We start from the raw sequence: 21,238 nt of genomic DNA on the forward strand, positions 1-21,238 counted from the left end.
TATTAATATTGATAGCATCACTGGTAGCGTCGTTGCTAACTTAACTTACTGTCCATCTGTTAAAATGGCGAATATATCAGATGTAAGTAGTCTACCTTTTGGTGCAGGTGAGGACACATTTGAGCTACACGCGGTACAGTCTGAGCTGGAAGCTGTTGAGAAACAGATCCACGACCTTTTAGTGAGAAAAGCCGAGCTGATAGACCGGCGGTTAGCTCTTGAAACATCACGCGCCGATGAACACAAATCAGTGATCAACGTTACTAACCCGCTGACTCCGACCTCGTCTACTCCGTGCGTTACTCAGCATCGGTCACGAGCGTCGAGGCCGCGATCAGCTATGGTCTCGTTTACGCCGGCTCCAACATGCCACCACGAAGCCTGGATATTTCCGCAGCGGAAGACGCGAGTCAGGTCTAGACTAAGACCCTCTCCGACCCTCCCGGTTTTCGAGATATCCACACAAAACCGCTTCTCCCCTCTTCGCGAAACAGAACGCGATGCTGTGATCATCGGTGATTCCATCGTTCGACACGTACAAGCTACGTTAAAGTAAGGTGCATAGTCACTGCTTTCCTGGTGCTCGTGTTTCTGAAATCGCTGCTCACGTTCCCGAGATTCTGAACGAGCGCGTCGGAACTGTGGTCCTGCACGCGGGAGGGGCCGACATCAGGCTGCGACAGACAGAGGTTCTGAAGAAAGACTTCAGGAATCTGATCGATACGGTACGCAGCACATCGCCTGATATAACGATCATTGTGTCAGGACCGCTTCCCACGTACCGACTAGGTCATGAAAAGTTTAGTAGATTATTCGCGCTAAATGAATGGTTAATGTCATGGTGCAATGAGCAGAAACTGCTCTTTGTAAATAATTGGAATCTGTTTTGGGAGCGTCCTAGGCTTTACCGTGCTGATGGCTTACACCCAAGCAGATTCGGATCGGATCTTCTGTCAGATAACATCTCCAAAATGTTAAATACCTTTTGACTATTAACCAAAAGTTCAAATCATAGTCTCTGCTGCACCAAATTAACTGATATAAATAGTGTAGAACATTGCATAGAAACTGTGTCTATTCCTCGTTTAGTGAGATCAAATAATAAATCTACTGCAGGATCTAGAAAAAATCTAATTGTTATTAAACCAGAAAATGTTGCTATTAGTAACCAAAAACAATTTCTAAAGCTAGGTCTTCTAAACATTAGATCACTCACACCTAAGGCAGTTATTGTAAATGAAATAGTCACGGATAATAGCTTCGATGTACTTTGCCTTACTGAAACTTGGCTTAAACCTAATGATTATTTCGGTCTAAATGAGTCTACTCCATTAGGATACTCCTATAAGCACGAACCCCGTCTGATTGGTCGTGGCGGCGGTGTTGCAGCGGTCTATAGAGATATTCTCAATGTTACTCAGAAAACGGGTTATAAGTTTATTTCGTTTGAAATACTTGTACTAAATGTTACGCTCTTAGATGTTAGAAAAAAATCCATATTATCTCTAGCCTTGGCTACCGTATATAGACCGCCTGGGCCTTACGCTGATTTCCTAAAAGAGTTTGCAGATTTTCTCTCAGATCTATTGGTCAATGTAGATAAAGCATTAATTGTTGGAGATTTTAACATACACGTAGATAATCCAAATGATGCGTTAGGGGCTGCGTTTATAGATTTATTAAATTCCTTTGGGGTCAAACAAAACGTCACCGGACCAACTCATCGTCTTAATCACACACTCGATTTAATTATATCATATGGATCCGATCCAACCGATATAGATATCATTCCACAAAGTGATGATGTCACTGACCATTACTTGGTAACTTGCATATTACGTACTGCTGTAATATGTCATGCGGCGCCGCGTTTTCGACCAGGCAGAACAATCCTTCCATCCACCATAGATAATTTCTCGAGTTGCTTCGATCTGTCTCAGCTGCTGCCTGAACCCAAACAAACAGATGAACTAGAAGAACTAACTAGCACTATGAGCACCATTCTCTCTAGATCATTAGATGTTGTTGCACCCGTTAGATTAAAAAAGGTCACAGAGAAAATTAAAGCACCATGGTACAATAATACTACGCATGTTCTAAAGAGAGAAACCCGTAATTTAGAGCGTAAATGGAAACAAACTAATTTAGAGGTCTTTAGAATCGCGTGGAAAGACAGTATGTCACGTTATAAAAAGGCCCTAAAAGCGGCCAGGGCTGAGCATCTCCGCAAACTAATAGAAAACAACCAAAACAATCCTAGGTTTTTATTTAACACCGTGGCTAGACTAACAAATAAACAGACATCACCCGAACAAAATATCCCGTTACAGTTTAGTAGTAATGATTTCATGAACTTCTTCACTGAGAAAATAGAAAACATCAGAACCACAATTGTAAACGTTCAATCTTCAATCGCGCCTTATAATTCAGCCTCAATTATCCCCCCGCAAGAACAATTACAGTGCTTTACAACTATAGAACAAAAAGAGTTAAATAAACTTATCACTTCATCTAAAACAACAACATGTTTATTAGATCCTATACCAACTAAACTACTGAAGGAAGTGTTACCTGTAGTGGAAGAGCCTCTCCTCAATATTATTAACTCGTCTTTATCTTTAGGTCATGTTCCAAGAACATTTAAACTGGCAGTTATAAAACCTCTCATTAAGAAACCACAATTAGACCCGCATAATCTAGCAAATTATAGACCCATTTCAAATCTACCTTTTATGTCTAAAATACTAGAAAAAGTTGTGTCCACTCAACTGGGCTCTTTCTTGCAAGAAAATTATATCTATGAAAAGTTTCAGTCAGGATTCAGGCCGCATCATAGCACTGAAACTGCGCTCGTTAAAATCACAAATGATTTACTCTTAGCTTCTGACCAAGGCTGCATCTCAATACTAGTTTTACTTGATCTAAGTGCTGCGTTCGATACTATAGATCATACAATACTCTTAGATCGACTACAAAATTATACTGGTGTTCAAGGACAAGCATTAAGCTGGTTTAGATCATACTTATCAGACCGCTACCATTTTGTCTATTTAAATGGAGAAAAATCGATCATAACTCCAGTAAACTATGGAGTGCCGCAGGGATCTGTGTTGGGCCCTCTGTTATTCTCAATATATATGCTGCCACTTGGAAATATTATAAGGAAACATGGAATTAGTTTCCATTGTTATGCTGATGACACTCAAATATATATTTCATCACGGCCGGATGAAAACGCTAAATTATCCAAATTGACAGAGTGTGTTAAAGATATAAAAGATTGGATGACGCGTAATTTTCTTTTATTAAATCCAGACAAGACAGAGGTAATACTTATCGGTTCAAAAAACCGCCCACAGAACCTCTCACAATACAACTTTGACATCGTAGGATGTCCTGTTACTTTATCCTCTACAGTAAAAGACCTGGGTGTTATACTCGATTGTAACCTGTCTTTTGAAAATCATATTTCGTATGTTACAAAAACAGCCTTTTTCCACCTTAGAAACATTGCTAAGCTACGTAATATGCTATCAGTTTCTGATGCAGAAAAGTTAGTTCATGCATTCATGACCTCGAGACTAGATTACTGTAATGCTTTATTAGCCGGTTGTCCTGCATCCTCAATAAACAAGCTACAGTTAGTCCAAAATGCAGCCGCTAGAGTTCTTACTAGATCAAGAAAATATGATCATATAACACCGATTTTATCATCACTACATTGGCTACCTATAAAGTTCCGTATTAATTATAAGGTATTGCTATTGACTTATAAAGCCCTAAACGTCTTAGCTCCAGTCTATTTAACGGATCTTCTATCACCCTATAATCCATCACGCCCTTTAAGATCAATAAATTCGAGGCTTTTGGTCATACCTAGGATATCCAGATCAACCAAAGGAGGGAGAGCATTTTCGCATTTGGCTCCAAAACTCTGGAATAGCCTTCCTGATACTGTTCGTTACTCGGACTCACTCTCCCAGTTTAAAACTAGATTAAAGACGCATCTTTTCAGCCAGGCATTCATATAATATTGTTAATCTCACAGTCTCAAACTACAATCCGGCCTCTAGTTCATAAATGCCAGAGGAGAACTGGCCCCCGACTGAGCCTGGGTTCTCCCAAGGTTTTTTTTTTTCTCCATTAGGTCACCTGATGGAGTTTTAGGACACCATTAGGTCACTTGATGGAGTTTTTCGGTTCCTTGCCACTGTTGCCTCTGGCTTGCTCAGTTGGGGATATTTTGGGGATATTTAATTTAATTTTATTCTATCAATCAATAATTTCCACTAGAAACAAACTTTGTTGTATTATTTTATTTTAATACTGTGAAGCTGCTTTGATACAATCTGTATTGTGAAAAGCGCTATACAAATATACTTGATTTGATTTGATTTGATATACAAAAACAGAGAGAAACACAAAATAAGCTGTACACTCGTAATGCTCGGCAACAAGTTTAACATATAAAACTTCAGTTATTCATCAAGTCTGGGTGTCTTATGACCCCAATATGAAATAAACTGGTTTAAATAGCTTTTTTAAAATAATATTTTTGATCTTAAATAAAAATAGTTATCTCTGCCTACATTTAGTTTCTGTCTGACCGGAGAAAGTTTGTCCTGCCATTCACCTCAACAGCTCAGATGAAACTGAAGAGAAAATGGCCGACTTCACTTATTTTTAGCGCAATTTTCCTACGGACAAAATTGCGATTGTTAACTCATGATTTCTGTTCTGTCTGTGCGCACCAATCTTGCACTTCTATCTCCTCCTCAACCAGACCACCTAGAGACTTCGGGTTTTCGGCATTATGTTAAGGAAGGTCTAATCTCGGGAACGCACAAAAAAAAAAAAAAAAAAACATAAAAAGATTTACTATCTCTTAGTGTTGTGATCCCATGACGTCAGAAAATTGCGCTAAAACACTCACTGAGTTTTTATTACTTGTTTACTTCCAATGCTCAATTCACCTACTTAGACTACGCCCTAAAAGTATGTACTCTTTTTGGGAAGAAAAGGTGCATACTTTTGAGTGTGTAGCAGAAGAGTAGACATGATTTGGGACAAACTATCATGACATACACTTGTGTCTTTAACAGTTGCTCTCTGCCGCTTATTTAAACACATCCTGACACTCAAACTGACCTGTCAATCATCTTGTCAAAGATAAAATCCTCCACATTTAATTTAATTTCCTACTGTATCGGAGAGAAATGCAGAAGCACGTTGATCTGCAGTCACGGGTCTTTCATGCAGAGACTCTCCTCATATTAATGAAATATGATGGATTTAAAAGTTAATAGCCTAATGGATCGTTATAAAAGTTCACATGGTTATTGCAGATGAAATATAACACAGATAACATTAAATAAATATTTTTCTATCAGGTTAAACTTTGATTAGTCACTCAAACCTTTAACGCATATCCACCATGTTTTGTAATTTTGTAATTTTTTGAACACTTTTTACTCCTGTTTGTAGTTCCCTTTCAAGGGAACTCGAGCTGCATTGAAAAGCTGCGGGAACGCCCCTGCGTGAGTGCGTCATGAAGCATCAGTCCAATGGCGAGACGGAATGTCATAGACGGGTGACGTCACCGACCAGGAAACTATAAAGCACCCCTGAATCACAACAGCGCTAGCTTCTGTGCCTTCCAGAGGTGTCAAGTAACGAAGTACAAATACTTCGTTACATTACTTAAGTAGAAATTTTGGGTATCTATACTTTACTGGAGTAATTATTTTTCAGACGACTTTTTACTTCTACTCCTTACATTTTCACGCAATTATCTGTACTTTCTACTCCTTACATTTTAAAAATAGCCTCGTTACTCCTAGTTCATTTCGGCTTGTTTTCATTCCGGCTTGTCGTCGTTAAAAAAAAAATTGGCCAATTACACAAACGGTTAATAGATCTGAGTCCCGCCTCCTGAACACACATCGCTAAACTGATTGGCTTTGTGTTTTCTTTTCTTTCTAACTTGTGAGAGGCTGTAGTCACATTTGGTTGTGCAAAGCGCCAAAACTCCTCCGAGTCCTAAGGAAACCTAGATGCGGTAAGCGAGGGAGAAATCAACAGTTCTGTGCTCAAGAATATGGGGCAAATCGCGTCAAATATTGATTTGGGGACAGACGTTTTTACAATATAATGACAATCGTAACATAACACTAACATAATCGTTAGTGAGTGAGTAAGTGTGTGTGTGTGTGTGTGTGTGAGCGAGAGAGAGAGAGAGAGAGTGTTGTGTGTGTGTGTGTGTGTGTGTGAGCGAGCGAGAGAGAGAGAGAGAGAGAGAGAGAGTGAGTGTGTGTGTGTGTGTGCAACTCTATATTATAGGGTCAAAATATCCCCACAAAGATGTCAACATCCGAAATCCTTGTCCTTTTGGGGATTTTTTTTTTTTTTTCAGAAAACAGCTTATAAATCAGACTTTTGTTTTTTGAAAATGTAAAAATGCAGACAGTTTTCTGTGATAGGTAAGGTTAGTCTATGAGGGGTAGAATACACAGTTTGTTTGTACAGTATAAAAATCATTATGTCTATGGAAAGTCCCCATAAAACATGAAAAAATAACATTGCTTGGTCTGTTGAAGGCTGGTCTTGTTGAAATGAGAGGCCTGTTGATCAAATCATCCCAGTCTCATCAGCTGGACTAAAAAAGAAGTTTCAGTGCTCTTAGGACACTGAAAACATGGCTCAGAGCAATGGTCACAAGTGACACTTGACAGTATTGCTGTGTGTCGTGTCCAACAGGACAAACTGGACAGGATTGATGTGAAACAAATATGCCAACAGTTAATTTATGTTAAATGATTAGTTCACTTAGTTAAAAATGAAAATTCTGTCATCATTTACTCACTCTCGAGTTGTTTCAAACCAGTTTCTTTCTTCTGCTGAACATAAAAGAAGATATTTTGAAGAATGTCGATAACCAGACAGTTGATGGTAGCCATTGACTTCCATAGTATTTTTTTTTCCTACTATGGAAGTCAATGGGGTCCATCCACTGTCTGGTTATCGACATTCTTCAAAATATGTTCTTTTGTGTTCATCAGAAGAAAGAAATTCATACAGGATTGAAACAGTTTGAGGGTGAGTAAATGATTTTCATTTTTGGGTGAACTATATCCCTTTAATGAAAGATGCAGACATGTGTTTGGCTTCTTCAAAAAGCAAGGAACAACACAGTATTGCACTATTGCATTGCACTATGAGCGGAGTAAAGTTAAGTCTCTGTTAAACTGCCACCATGTCTTTATTAGTTATTTGTAACATTACAGAATTAATTAATTTACTTATTGTCAATATAGACTAAAAACCTTAATACATTATCCTATTAATTTCCTGATTCCTCCGCTTATTTAGCTTATTTATTTAGAAAATTAATTTTCTAAGGGCATATATACGGCTGAAACAGGTAGCCTAGTGCATCATCCCAAATTTTTCAACATCAACATTTTAATATAATTATAGTCATTATGGCCTTTAGAAAAATGTGTTTTTTTGAGGAGCTGGGGTAGTGCACTATATAGGCCCCTGTGGCGCGGCCTAAGCTTTTGTCCTTAATGGCATTTTTTTCCTTACATTACTTTTACTTTTATACTTTAAGTAGTTTTGAAACCAATACTTTTATACTTTTACTGGAGTAAAAAGCTTGAGTTGATACTTCAACTTCTACAGAAGTCTTTTTAAACCCTAGTATCTATACTTCTACTTGAGTAATGAATGTGAATACTTTTGACACCTCTGGTGCCTTCAGCAAGCACTCAGTGTGTGAATCATTTTTGAATATTGTCTCAAAGTGTTTTTGTCTGTCCTTAGTTTCACTAGGCAGGAGTTTTTATATATATATTAAAAAAACTATATAGAATGGCGAGTAAACAAAAGTATAGGAAGTGTGTTCATCCCTGCACTCACTATATTACGGGTGGGGATACACACCAACTATGTGTTGTTTTTCTGGGAGTGCAGCATGCCCAGTCAGCTCTTGAGGGGGCTGATTGCGAGCATTGCAAGCGTTTTCCACTAAGAACGCTGCGCTCTCGCCGATCACTCTTCAAGGAGGGTGGTTCGGTTTGCGCTCACCGAGGCAGAGCGGCGACTTCAGTCGTGGGGTTCGCAAATGGATCTGTCAGGCAGAAGATCTTTCTCTCTGTGCCACCAAGGAGACGGCCAAGTCAGTGGGCTGTTCTATGGCAGCCCTGGTGGCCACGGAGAGGCATCTTCGGCTAAACTTTTCTGGTATGAAAGAGAGAGAAAAGTAATTTCTCCTGGACGCCCCGCTTACCACTTTGGGCCTATTTGGTGACTCAGTTAACACCATCATCGATAGGTTCCAAGAGGAGAAAAAGCAAGCGTCAGCGTGAGAACCAGAAATTACTCCCACTCAGAGTCCATGTCCCTGGGACTGCTGGGCAAAAAGAGCAGTCCCAGCCATTGTCTAGCTCCTCACACCGGGCGCAACAAAAGCAGAGTGTCGCGTTTTGCGCTCCCCCACAAAAAGACTGGAACACAGCGCTCTCAGGCGAAGCCTTCGAGGGGTTTAACTGTTTTACGAGGGGTAAGTCCTGTAAACTGTTTGAACTTCCCGCGAGCGATCTGCGCTCGGAAGAACTGAAAGAACGCTTGGGGATGGGGGTTCAATTTCAGATCTCGCCAAGAAGGCTTTGTCTAAGAAGTCGTCCTGACGCCACTGACTCACCGATCTCACCGCATCACACGGTGCCCGTTTCCTCTCGGCGCCCTCAGGGGCCCGTTCTACCAACTGAGTACCAATGAGTCTGGATCAAACTGCTCCTTTTGACACGTTTGTGACAGGGTCGAAATTTAACAGAAACACCTCCAAGCTCCATCATGAGCTTCAAACAGATCGCAATCAGTTTAACTCCTCTTTCTCGGGAAGCAAGAAATCCAGGAGGCAGGAAAAGCCCTCTCCGAGATGCCCAATACTCATACACAAGCATTCTTTGCATCTAACTCAGAATATAAGTAATTCCAAAATGATACATTTGTATATGATATATTCCTGTATGCATGAATGTTTCCCCCCTCATATTAGCCTAATTATGACTTTCTAGTTGTGGTAGTTGAACTCTAAGTGCTTATTTTAAAGAATAAGAATGTATCTCTACGTTTGTATCTTCCGGACATATCAATCTTTGTACCAAATTAAACCTCTCGGTTTGCCTAAGCTAAATATATTTACCATATAGGTTACCATAAAATGTATTATACTATGTTTACCATCTTTTGGAATAGAAATGACAAATTCTAACACCATCATAAACTATGCAAGAGGAGACAAAGTGTCACGGTGCGGGTTTGTGTCTTGTTCTTGTCTGTCATGTGTTCCCCTGTCTTTTCATGTTTAGCTGTCTCCCGTTATGTTGATTAGTCTTCTCAGGTGTCTCTGATTAGCCACGCCCCCTTTGTTATCTTGTTTAGCTTGTTTGCCTTTGTATTTAAGCCCTGTGTCTAGTTCAGTCTTTGTGAGTTCTTGATGTTGTTATGTTGCCTGTTCTGTCCCGGAGTCTTAGTCTTTGTCTTAGTTCAAGTTTATTCTTAGTCTTTGTCATAATTCAAGTTTATTTAATAAAAACACTGCTGCATCTGGATCCTGCTTCCTGCTCTGCATCATAACACAAAGGAACTCTCTCCCACTCAAAGTTTCTGAATTCTATTGGTCAGTTCACCCAGTAAAGGTGTGGACTAGAATTCCCTTAAAAGAAGATGACGGTGCTCATCTCTTCTTATGTGTTTCTTCTTCAAGTTTGTCCTCTCCAAGTTTGTTTTACTTTTGTTTTCTTAGCTTTTTGTATTAGTCGTATCTCCGGCTTCTCACCTTGTTTTAATCTCGTGCTTATTCCTTTCTACTTACGGAATTAGACTGAATTTCTGGCAACTCTGCTTACAAGCAAACTGTTTGAACTTCCTGCAAGCAATCCGCGCTCGGAAGAACCAAAAGAACGCTTGGGATGGGGGTTGGGTCCAATTTCAGATCTGCGCCTGTTAAACCGATAGATCTAAAGGATGTTTACTTCCATGTTTCCATCCTTCTACAACACAGGAAGTTCCTGAGGTTTGCTTTCAGGGGCGAAGCATACCACTATCGGGTTCTTCCGTTCGGCCTAGCCCTGTCTCCCCGCACATTCACGAAATGTATGGATGCAGCTCTAGCTCCGCTGAGACTCCAGGGCATCCGCATTTTGAATTATATCGACGACTGGTTCATCTTAGCCCTATCGGAGCAACAAGCGGTTCAACATCGAGATCAACGATCCGTTGCAATGGTGGCTCAGGACCAAGGGGTTCTCCCCGAGGGGAAACCCGCTCCACACGATCAGGGTCAGGGTCACGTGATGATATCTTTGTGCCCTAATTATGTGGAAAGAACCTTGGTTTCTGTTCCAAGGGCCCGTGTTGGGAGCTCTTTGTCGTCGTGTCACGCTAACGACAGATGCCTCACTCATGGGCTGGGGGGAGCGATCATGGGTGGTCACCCAGCCTGAGGTCTGTGGCAGGACCATCACCTCTCTTGGCACATAAATTGTCTAGAAATCTTGGTGGTGTTTCAGGCTCTGAAATAAACCATCGGGGGGTCTGCATTTGTGCCCCTTGTACAAGCTGTCTCGCCAGATCCTCCTGTGGACCCAAGGGAAACTTCATTGACTGAGAGCTATTTATATCCAGGGGTATTTAAATTAGGGGGCAGACATCCTGTCGAGGCAGGGGCCAAGGCCCGGGGAATGGAGACTCCACCCCGAGGTGGTGGAGCTCCTGTGGGAGAATTTCGGTCGTGCTGAGGTAGACCTGTTCGCTTCCAGGGAGACATCACACTGTCCAATGTGGTTCTCTCTGAGCCATCCAGCCCCTCTGGGGTTGGACACCATGGTGCAGGCGTGGCCGAGGTCACGTCTGTGCTCATTTCCCCTGATTGCTCTGCTCCCAGGAGTTCTGGAAAGGGTTCGCCGAGACGGGGTCAGTCTACTGTTGGTAGCCCCGATTCAGGCCGGCCCGAGTATGGTTTGTGGACCTAGTGTCTCTCCTCGACGGCTCTCCTCTGGAGATTCCGATCAGGAGGGACCTACTCTCTCAGGCAAGTGGGACGATCTTTCACCCTCGCCCAAAACTGTGGAAACTGTGGGCTTGGCCTCTGAGGGGGCCCAACTCATAATTCTCCACTCCAGAGCTATGTCCACAAGGAAGTTATATGCCTTGAAGTGGAGATTATTTACTTCTTGGTGCAGAGAACACCAGTTGGACCTGGTTAACCACCCGGTGAGTGCAGTGCTGGAGTTCCTGCAGAAGCGATTCTTTGCAGGGCTGTCCCCTTGCATGGCGGCACTAGCAGCTTACCACGTCCCTTTGAGTGAAGTCTCTTTGGGGAGACACCCTCTTATAACACACTTTGAGGCTGAGGCCAGCAGTCAACACAAGGGTACCGATAAAGCTTATAAAGCTTTATTGTCAGGAGTCTCACTACACGATGTCTGTGATGCGGCAGGCTGGTCCTCACTGCACACATTTATCAGGTTCTATGATCTTGACCTCAGCTCCACTCCTGGGGCGTAGGTGCTTTCTAGAGCCCGACCGATATATCGGCGGGCCGATATTATCGGCCGATATTAGGCATTTTCCTAACTATCGGTATCGGCATTTATAATGGCCGATAAATTAATATTTAAAAAAATGCAGCGTGCATTTTGGATATCGGTTGGGCTCTAGTGCTTTCGTCCAAATGTGCGCTCTGATTTCACACGGACTGACATTTGCTCACATGGCGACGTGGGTATTAGCGTTCCCGCAGCATTTCAACGCTGCTTGAGTTCCCTTGAAAGGGAACATCTCGGTTATGTATGTAACCCTAGTTCCCTGAAGTGGGAACGAGACGCTGCATCACCCTGGCATACTCCCAACATGCCTGTGATTGACTTGCTTCAGCCTATCAGGGCAAAGCTGTGTTTAAGTCCACTTTTTATACCCATCCCTCGCTAATGTTGCACAAGTGTCCACTACTGGTGAACTCTTGAAATATGTTTGAATGAAATGCTCTAAGCCCTTGATCACTTGGTATCCAATATGGTGCTAATTATAAATTATACATTTATTTTACACACCATTATATAGGCCTGTATGTATGATTGGGCTGTTGGAGAAAATATATTTAAAAAGTATCAAAATAAGTCTAATATCATACTCATATAGAGTTGTGTGGTGTGACATGCTTCATACCGCAATGCATGCAGGGAGCCATGAGTATAAAACTCTTTGGGTGGCTCCCAGCATGCATTGCGCCATGAAGCATGTCACCATTGTTGAGATTCATATGTTGAATCTTGATGTCTGTTTGTGTCTAAAAATCCTGTAATGTATTTCTGAATCTGAATCTCTGATCTGTGGCAAAAAAGTATTGTTGTATATCATCTTTTTCCCTGCTTTTCTTTGGAAAAAAAAAAGAGTCAAACTGCCATAATGGTGACTAGACATTTTCAATAAAACATCTAAACCTCCGTTAATTCTCAATAAGAGCTTCTGTAAATGGATGACAGAAATAAAGTCAGTCTGGTTACTAATAAGTGAAGCTGGTAATGATGTTTGTGGAGTTGTATAATCCTTCTCTGCTGTAGTGATGGGACGATCCGTTCATTGCGTCTGTCACATGAAAAATTAACCAAAGACTCGGAAGGTAAATTAAATATTTATGTTGTAAATTATCTTTGGCTGCATTATAATGATTTCTTAATTCTTTTTTTTTTGCTTTTTTTTTTTTTTTTTTGCTTTTTTTGAACATGAACATCAGTCAGAAATTAAGTGTTAACAATGACATGTTTTAGTTTTTTTTTCTTACCCCTTAACCCAGCTTAATGCCCCCTCCTCAAAATAAAAAAATAAAATAAAAATAAAAATAAAAAATTACAGAATAAAACAGATAAAAGGGAAAATAAATAACAATTATACAGATCAATAAAGAGTTAGGTCTCTGAGAAGAAAATAAATGATGTTTAGACTTTACAGGACTATAGCAGGTTACAACACAGATAAGACATATTTGGAATATATATATATATTTTTTTTTCCTCTCTCTCTCTCTTTTTATAATACATTTTCAGTTAGGGAGAGAAAGGGACCCCACATTTTCATAAACAAATCATGACGGGCTGAGGCTCTAAATATCACACGTTCATAGCTAGCAATATTTGACATAAGGTCCAACCATTCATCATATGAGGAAGGTGTGTCTGACTTCCAATGTCTAAGAATGACTCTGCATCCAGCTAAACGGCACCATAGCATCTGTTGTCGAGATATAGGCATATCCTCTGGTATAATACCCAACATACACAAGGCAGGGTTTTTATATAATGACAGGCAAAAAATATTATTAACAAATTGTACAATTTTCTCCCACATTTCCTCCACCATGTCACATTCATATAACATATGAACCATAGTTCCTATATCTTTTTTACACCGCCAGCACAATGCAGTATCTCTTAATTTAATTCTGGCCAATCTGCTTGGAGTCCAGTAACATCTATTAAGAATTTTATAATTTATCAATTGGGATTGAGTTTCACGGACGTTAGTATGCCATTTTGATACAACCTGTTTCCACGTTTCTTCGATTTATTAATTCAAAATATGATTAAGATTGCGTAGCAGGATGTTTTCAGGGAATTTACCTGTTAAACCTTTTGCACGTACGATCACACTGGTGTGATCAGTCTTGGCTGATCCCTTAGAATGGTCAGTGCATCACGTGATCAACTGCTAAATTCTCAAATGTGCTTTCGCGCGTTGGCTGGTGCTCTGTGCAATGACGTGTTACCATGGAAAGAATAAAGTGACAGGTTCTAAATAACAGTTGCCTTGAAAAACTCAGGCTGGTGGTCAGTTAGAATATTTTAAACTAACATCCAAAAGGGTTAAAAGTATAACATTTAAAGTTACTTAAATGAACAAAAAGATTTAGTCATTTTGATGAAGGAAATGGAACGAGAGAGTCAGTAAAATGATCTGAACTTCCCATCACTAATTTTCAGAGATTGAGGCCTAGTCCACACGTACGCAGTATTTTTAGTATTTTAAACCGTTTTTCCACCTCCATTAAAAAAAAAATCACGTCCACATGAAAACACAAAAACACCCTATGAAGCACTGTCAAGAGCATGCCAAACCAACAGGTGGCGATATAACCCTAACCCTAAAGCCCTGTTGGCCAATCAGAAGCCTGGAAAAAATGTTATTACCAATTCCGATGTCACAAGCCAGAATCTACGGTTTCACCATCTACACAACAAGTACTGCAACCGGAGTTTCTGAAAATCTTCACCCTGGCCAGGAGTTTTCATAAAGGTTTGGTTTCAGAGACCGGATACTGCGTTTGCGTGTGGATGAAGGGCATTAAAAAAGCTGTAATTTTGAAAATACCTGTGTTCGTATGGACAGGGCCTTAATGTCTTTTTTTATCTTCAGTTGATTTAATCTAAAGCTGTGGCTGAAGTCAGTTGTAGTTCTTGTGTTTCTATTTTCTTCAGTGATTCTGCTTGTTAACAGCAGGCGTTCATCACTAATGATCAATCATTACTTAATTAAATGATTAGCTCACCTTAAAATGAAAATTTCCTGATAATTTACTCACCATAATGCCATCCAAGATGTCCATGTCTTTCTTTCTTCAGTGAAAAAGAAATTAAAGTTTTTTGTGGAAAACATTTCAAGGTTTTTCTCCACACAATTGGCTTCAACGGCAACCAGAATGTTGAAGTTCAAATCAATGCAGTTTCAGAGGGCTCTGAAGTGCTTCAAAGGGTTCTGCATGATCCCAGTCGAGAAATAAGGGTCTTGTCTAGAGAAACGATCTGTCTTTTTTAAAATAAAAATAAAAAATGTATATACTTTTTAACCACAATTGTTCGTCTTGTGCTGGTCTGTGACGCGCTACGCATTGCGTCATCATGAGCAGTGTTTCCATTACCCTTCACATTGCGCAAATTGAAATTGCGAATTGAAAATACGCCCAGTGGAAACACGTCAATTTCGCAAAAACTCCCATTTATCGCAAAAAGTTTTTACGCTCTCATGAGGAGGTTTTTCAGGCAATTTGAAAAATAAATATTTCGCAAAACTGCAATGGAAACAGTGTTTGCGCATTTACAGTCACCTGACGTAGACGACGCGGTGTGTTTGGACAGAATACGAGACAGAGTTCTTTATTAAACTCATAAAAGACAAAATAATTACAGGAATACTGGATTCTAAACCTCAAAGACATGTAGCCGCGTTTCCATTACCCTTCAAATTGCGCAAATTGAAATTGCGAATTGAAAATACGCACAATGGAAACACGTCAGTTTCGCAAAAACTCCCGTTTATCGCAAAAAAGTTTTTACCCTCTCATGAGGTGGTTTTTCAGGCAATTCGAAAAAGGAATATTTCGCAAAACTGCAATGGAAACAGTTTTTGCGCATTTACAGTCACCTGACTTAGAAGACGCGGTGTGTTTGAGGTCCATGTATAGCTACACAAATAATAATAATTTTATATTATTTTATTATAACATTTAATAGGCTATATTTAGAAGACGCTTTTATGCAAAAAAGGAAGCTGAGTGTGGAGCGCGCACTGCATGACACGGAGGCGCGTGCGCGAACACTTGCATTTTCCTATCAACAGTGGAAACAACTTAAAATACTCTATCATTTCTGGTCATACAGAAAATAATAATACATTATTCTCAACTACTTTTATTTGTGTAAACTCACAATAACAAGAAAACGTTGTGCTTTTGTAAAATAAAATAAAACAATCAGACGCACTTTCATGATCTCCGTAAACTGGAGCGCGAGAACTGAAACAAAATGTAGGCTAAAGCTTGAAATGTCCACTTTAAAACGAACAAATTCGAATCGAAGGCTAATACCTTCTGATTATGTAATCCGCCTGCTTAACAGCGGAGATGGAGATGTGATTTTAGCCAAAACAATAGTTTATTAATAATATTAATGGCTCTTCTCATTCAGCACTGCGGGAAAAACATCAATTCCAGGTTCTAATTTGGCCTTAGAAAACCAGTAAAATCGACATGTTTTCCATATTAATTTGTGAAAATTTTAAATGTTTAATAAAGGGGTAAAAAGTCATAAACTGAAAAAAAAATCTGAAAATTCGTCGATATTTACTTTTTTGCGCAGCAGTTGGTCTAGCCAGTTCAAATTAAAATTTTGGTGACACAAAAGTAGCCTACATGGATCGTTTGGACAGAATACGAGACAGAGTTCTTTATTAAATTAATAAAAGAAACAATAATTAGCCTATAGGAATACTGGATTCTAAATCTCAAATAAATGCCACAATCAAAGATCGGAGCAGAAATGAGGGCGAAACACCCAGAAACTGCTTAGGCTTTATGTGTCGTTCGCAGTATAAGGGTCTTTCCTGCCATTAATGCTTGGATAACACGCCACGTCTCCTTCGATTGATAATAATAATGTCTAATGCGGTGGCTGTGATATTATATAAACCAACGTCCATTGCCGTGATTTTTGGAATGACTTATCGCGAGAGAAAAAAGGACGTGTTAGTCGCATAACATCGGTTAATGGAAACACCGTCATTTCGCAATAGTTTTTTATCGATATTTTGATAATAGCGCAAAACATTTGCGCAAATCTGTAATGGAAACACGGCTACAATCAAGACCTCGAAGCAGAAATGAGGGAGAAACACCCAGAAACTCCTCATATGTGCCGCTCACAGTATAATAAGGGTCGTTCCTTACCATTAATGATTGGATAACACACATACGTCTCCTTCGATTAATAATAATGGCCAGTGCAGTGGCTGGGATATAGTACATAAACCCACCAACGTCTGTTGTCATGGTTTTTGGAATGATTTTACTTATCGCGAGAGGAAAAAAATACGTTTTAGTCGCATAACATCCGTTAATGGAAACGCCGTCATTTCGCAATAGTTTTTTGTCGACATTTAGAAAAAAATTGCGAAAGTTTTGCGCAAATCTGTAATGGAAACGCGCCTATGGTGGAACAGAGATCACGGCATTGATCTTAACTTCAACATTCTGGTTGCCGTTGAAGCCAATTTTGTGGAGAAAAAACCTGAAATATTTTCCTCAAAAAACTTAATTTCTTTTCTACTGAAGAAAGAAAGACATGAACATCTTAGATGGCATTGGGGTGAGTAAATTATCAGGAAATTTTCATTTTGAGGCCAATTAATCCTTTAATCACTATTATCTCATTAACTTTAACTCTGATTCAGAGTAAAGACAGGGTTCATACTCTGTGATTTATAATAATCCTTTAGATTGTTGCTTGCCAGACTGTACAAACCTGATCCTTGCTGTAAGTCATGTCATACGGTAAGATTTCAGTCATCATTATCGTCAAATCAAGTCAAGACGAGTTAAAAATGGATGCACGCAAGAAAACTCGTCTGGCGTTTTACATTATCAATCAATGGCACATACGTTCACAGTGATCTCCATTACACGCAGGATTGAAATGGTGGCTCCAAAGAAATCTCTTACATTAATTTTGGTCATGGCTTTTCTTGAAAAAACAAAGACAATTGGATGGTTGTCGTAGCAAAAGTCACTGCAGGACTGAGAGTCAAATCTTCTAACACTGACAGAATTTCGTCTAAGGTAAAATATTACCGCAACAGTCATTAATCGGCTGTCGGTAAACATGTCAAACTAACGATCAAAGACTTCAGATTTTAGTCTAGGTTCAGAGGAATCTTTTAAGATTTGGAAAATTTGTCTCAGGCGGCCAAATCGTGGCCAAAATCGCACAGTGTGAACCCGGCTTAACTTTAACACTCTTTAGAGTGGGACCATGTGTACTCTGAGCAGAGTGAAATGAAATCTGGGGATTTTGATGTGTGTGTTCTCATGTTGGATTTCTCTCTTTAGTTTGGTAAAATAAAGTTTAAGCTGCTATGTTTGCTACGCCTCACCTCTTCTTCTTCTCATTCTGGATATTATTTTGATGCATCTCAACTAACATTCATCCTTTTCAGCTCAAGCTGATATGACAGCACCAGGCACAGACTCTCAGGATCATTCGACTACAGACACTAAAGGTACATAATCACAGTGTTTTGTCTTTGTCTATAATTGTCCCCAATCTGCCCTGTCCGTCTCTGACTCTGTGCTCGATCTCTTCTTCAGTCATAGTGATTTCTGTTGCTGCAGTCACTGTTCTCCTTCTTACTCTTCTCTGGCTGATCTGCAGAAAAAGAGCTGGTGAGTTTTCGAGTTATCAAGTCAACAATCATTTTTATTTTTCATTTTAATGCTTCAACAATATTTTTTTTTGTTGAAAATCTGCTTAAACAGCTTTTGGCCCACTTGTAAAGCTTGGGCTGTCTTCACAGCTGCCATTACTGGTTAAAGAAAAAATATAGACTGATGCTTGTAATTTGCTTTTTGGAGGTCTTTGCAAGGTGACGCTCAATAGTGTCCAGAGTGAGTCTCTATTCTGAACTATTTCTTTTAATTATAGCACTAGTGCTTGAAAGTAAGGGAGTCTAAATATAGTAACTGTAACGGTCACCAGCTGGAGTGCCCTTGAGAACCACCAGAGGGCACTCCACACCAGACTCTCCTATTATCACTCACAAACTACATTTCCCATAACTCACTGCCCGGACTCATCACTTATCACTGATCACATTCACCTGTACCTATTCACTGATTGCATTCACCTGTGTCTCATCATCCTGTTAGTCTGTCTATTTATACCATGTTCATTCATTCACTCACGGCGAAGTCTTGTATGTGTTGTACTGTTAGTCTGCATTTCCGAGCATTTTCCCTGGTTTCATGTTTCTTGGTTTTCTGGATATCTTGCCTTGTTCCCTGGATTACTCTCTTGCCTCTGGTCCCTGCCTGTTTTGTTTGTTTGTTTGTTTATTTGTTTGTTTTGACTACCTGCCTGTGTATGACCCTAGCCTGTACTTTGGATTACGCCTCTGGATTGCCCCAGCCAATAAAGCTGCATTTGGATCTCCTACTTCGTGTCTCTGAGCAGTTTCGTAACAGAAGACTTCGCCGCACCCAGATCCAGCAGCAATGACCACCATGAATCCAGCGGCACAGATTATGTGTCTCCGTCAGGGAGACCGGCCCATAGAGGAGTACGTGAGAGACTTTATTGAGCTGGCACCTTTGGCATTTTTCGATGAAGTATGCCTAATGATATTTTTCCGTGGAGGACTATCCGAGCCGATCAGCTCCCTTATGCCACTTCATCACCCTGGCTGGAATCTTCAAAAGTATATAATCCAGGCTCTTTTGCTGGCTGAGTCACTTCACGTCAGTCCTGCCGAGCCTGAGCTTCGCCACGTCAGTCCTGCCGAGCCTGAGCTTCGCCACGCCAGTCCAGCCGAGCCTGCACTTCACGCTAGTCCAGCCGAGCCTGCACTTCACGCCAGTCCAGCCGAGCCCGCACTTCACGCCAAATCTGCCGAAGCCAAGGCAGTATGCGTCATGCCCGCCGCCCCTGAGACTGAGAGCGTCATGCCCGCCGCCCCTGAGACAGCAAGCGACATGCCCGCCAAGCTAGAGCCCTCTTCACCGCTGGTCTCGTCCAGCACAGAGCCTTCACCGCTGGTCCCGTCCAGCACAGAGCCTTCACCGCTGGTCCCGTCCAGCACAGAGCCTTCACCGCTGGTCCCGTCCAGCACAGAGCCTTCACCGCTGGTCCCGTCCAGCACAGAGCCCTCTTCACCGCTGGTCTCGTCCAGCACAGAGCCCTCTTCACCGCTGGTCCCGTCCAGCACAGAGCCCTCTTCACCGCTGGTCTCGTCCAGCACAGAGCCTTCACCGCTGGTCCCGTCCAGCACAGAGCCTTCATTGCTGGTTCCGTCCAGCTCAGAGCCCTCTTCGCCGCTGGTCCTGCCCAGCTCAGAGCCCTCTTCGCCGCTGGTTCCGTCCAGTTCAGAGCCCTCTTCATCACTGGTCCTGTCCAGCTCAAAGTCCTCTTCGCCGCTGGTTCTACCCAGCTCAAATCCCTCGCTGACGCTGGTCCCGTCAAGCTCAGAGCGCGCTGATCCTGATCCAGAGACTGAGCTTCACGTCACTTCTGCCGATCCAGAGACTGAGCTTCACGTCACGTCAGCCGATCCAGAGACTGAGCTTCACGTCACGTCTGCCCGTCAAGAGTCTCGTCCCGCCGAGACTGAATCTGTTCCTGAGCCTGAATCTGTTCCTCTTTCTACGCCTGTGTCTTCGGACAAGATGGCCGAATCCACGCCTGTGTCTTCGGACAAGATGGCCGACTCCACGCCTGTGTCTTCGGACAAGATGGCCGACTCCACGCCTGTGTCTTCGGACAAGATGGCCGAAACCACGCCTGTGTCTTCGGACAAGATGGCCACCGCCGAGCCAGTGTCTCAGGACAAGATGGTCTCCGCCAAGCCAGTGTCTTCGGACAAGATGGCCACCGCTGAGCCGGTGTCTGTTCCTGTCCCTGAGCCGGTGTCTGTTCCTGTGTCTGTTCCTGTTCTTGAGCCGGTGTCTGTTCCTGTGCCATGGTCGCCTGAAGGGTCGTCTCCTCCCTGGCCTACTGAAGGGTCGTCTCCTCCCTGGCCGCCTGAAGGGTCGCCTGCACAGCCTGCTCCGCCCTGGTCGCCTGCACAGCCTGCTCCGCCCTGGTCGCCTGCACAGCCTGCTCCGCCCTGGTCGCCTGCACAGCCTGCTCCGCCCTGGTCGCCTGCACAGCCTGCTCCGCCCTGGTCGCCTGCACAGCCTGCTCCGCCCTGGTCACCTGCACTGCCTGATCCGCCCTGGTCGCCTGCACTGCCTGATCCGCCCTGGTCGCCTGCACAGCCTGCTCCGCCCTGGTCGCCTGCACAGCCTGATCCGCCCTGGTCGCCTGCAGAGCCTGCTCCGCCCTGGCCTTCCGCCCTGCCGGAGTCTTCAGGTCCTCTTCCGCTGCACGGGCCTGGCCCGCCATCCCGCCCCCAGGTCCACCTCCGCTCCACCTCCCTCCTGGAGAATTTTATGAGCGTCTGGAATCCGCTCCTTAAAGGGGGGGCTATGTAACGGTCACCAGCTGGAGTGCCCTTGAGAACCACCAGAGGGCACTCCACACCAGACTCTCCTATTATCACTCACAAACTACATTTCCCATAACTCACTGCCCGGACTCATCACTTATCACTGATCACATTCACCTGTACCTATTCACTGATTGCATTCACCTGT

At 42.1% G+C, this 21,238-nt stretch overlaps 1 protein-coding gene across 1 annotated transcript in view; it reads left to right on the top strand.

Moving 5' to 3' along the window:
* The window catches only part of LOC311078436 (uncharacterized protein), a 50,102-nt gene that overhangs the window by 26,929 nt on the left and 1,935 nt on the right, over positions 1-21,238 (top strand). Inside the window, exons 4-5 of the mRNA XM_084107228.1 lie at positions 18,049-18,111; positions 18,200-18,274. Of these exons, the coding sequence (XP_083963354.1) occupies positions 18,049-18,111; positions 18,200-18,274 (138 nt within the window). The remainder of the gene's footprint in view (positions 1-18,048; positions 18,112-18,199; positions 18,275-21,238) is intronic.

The sequence above is a fragment of the Abramis brama genome (genome assembly GCF_963993115.1).
Source record: "Abramis brama genome assembly, chromosome: 1".
Taxonomy (NCBI): Eukaryota; Metazoa; Chordata; class Actinopteri; order Cypriniformes; family Leuciscidae; genus Abramis; species Abramis brama.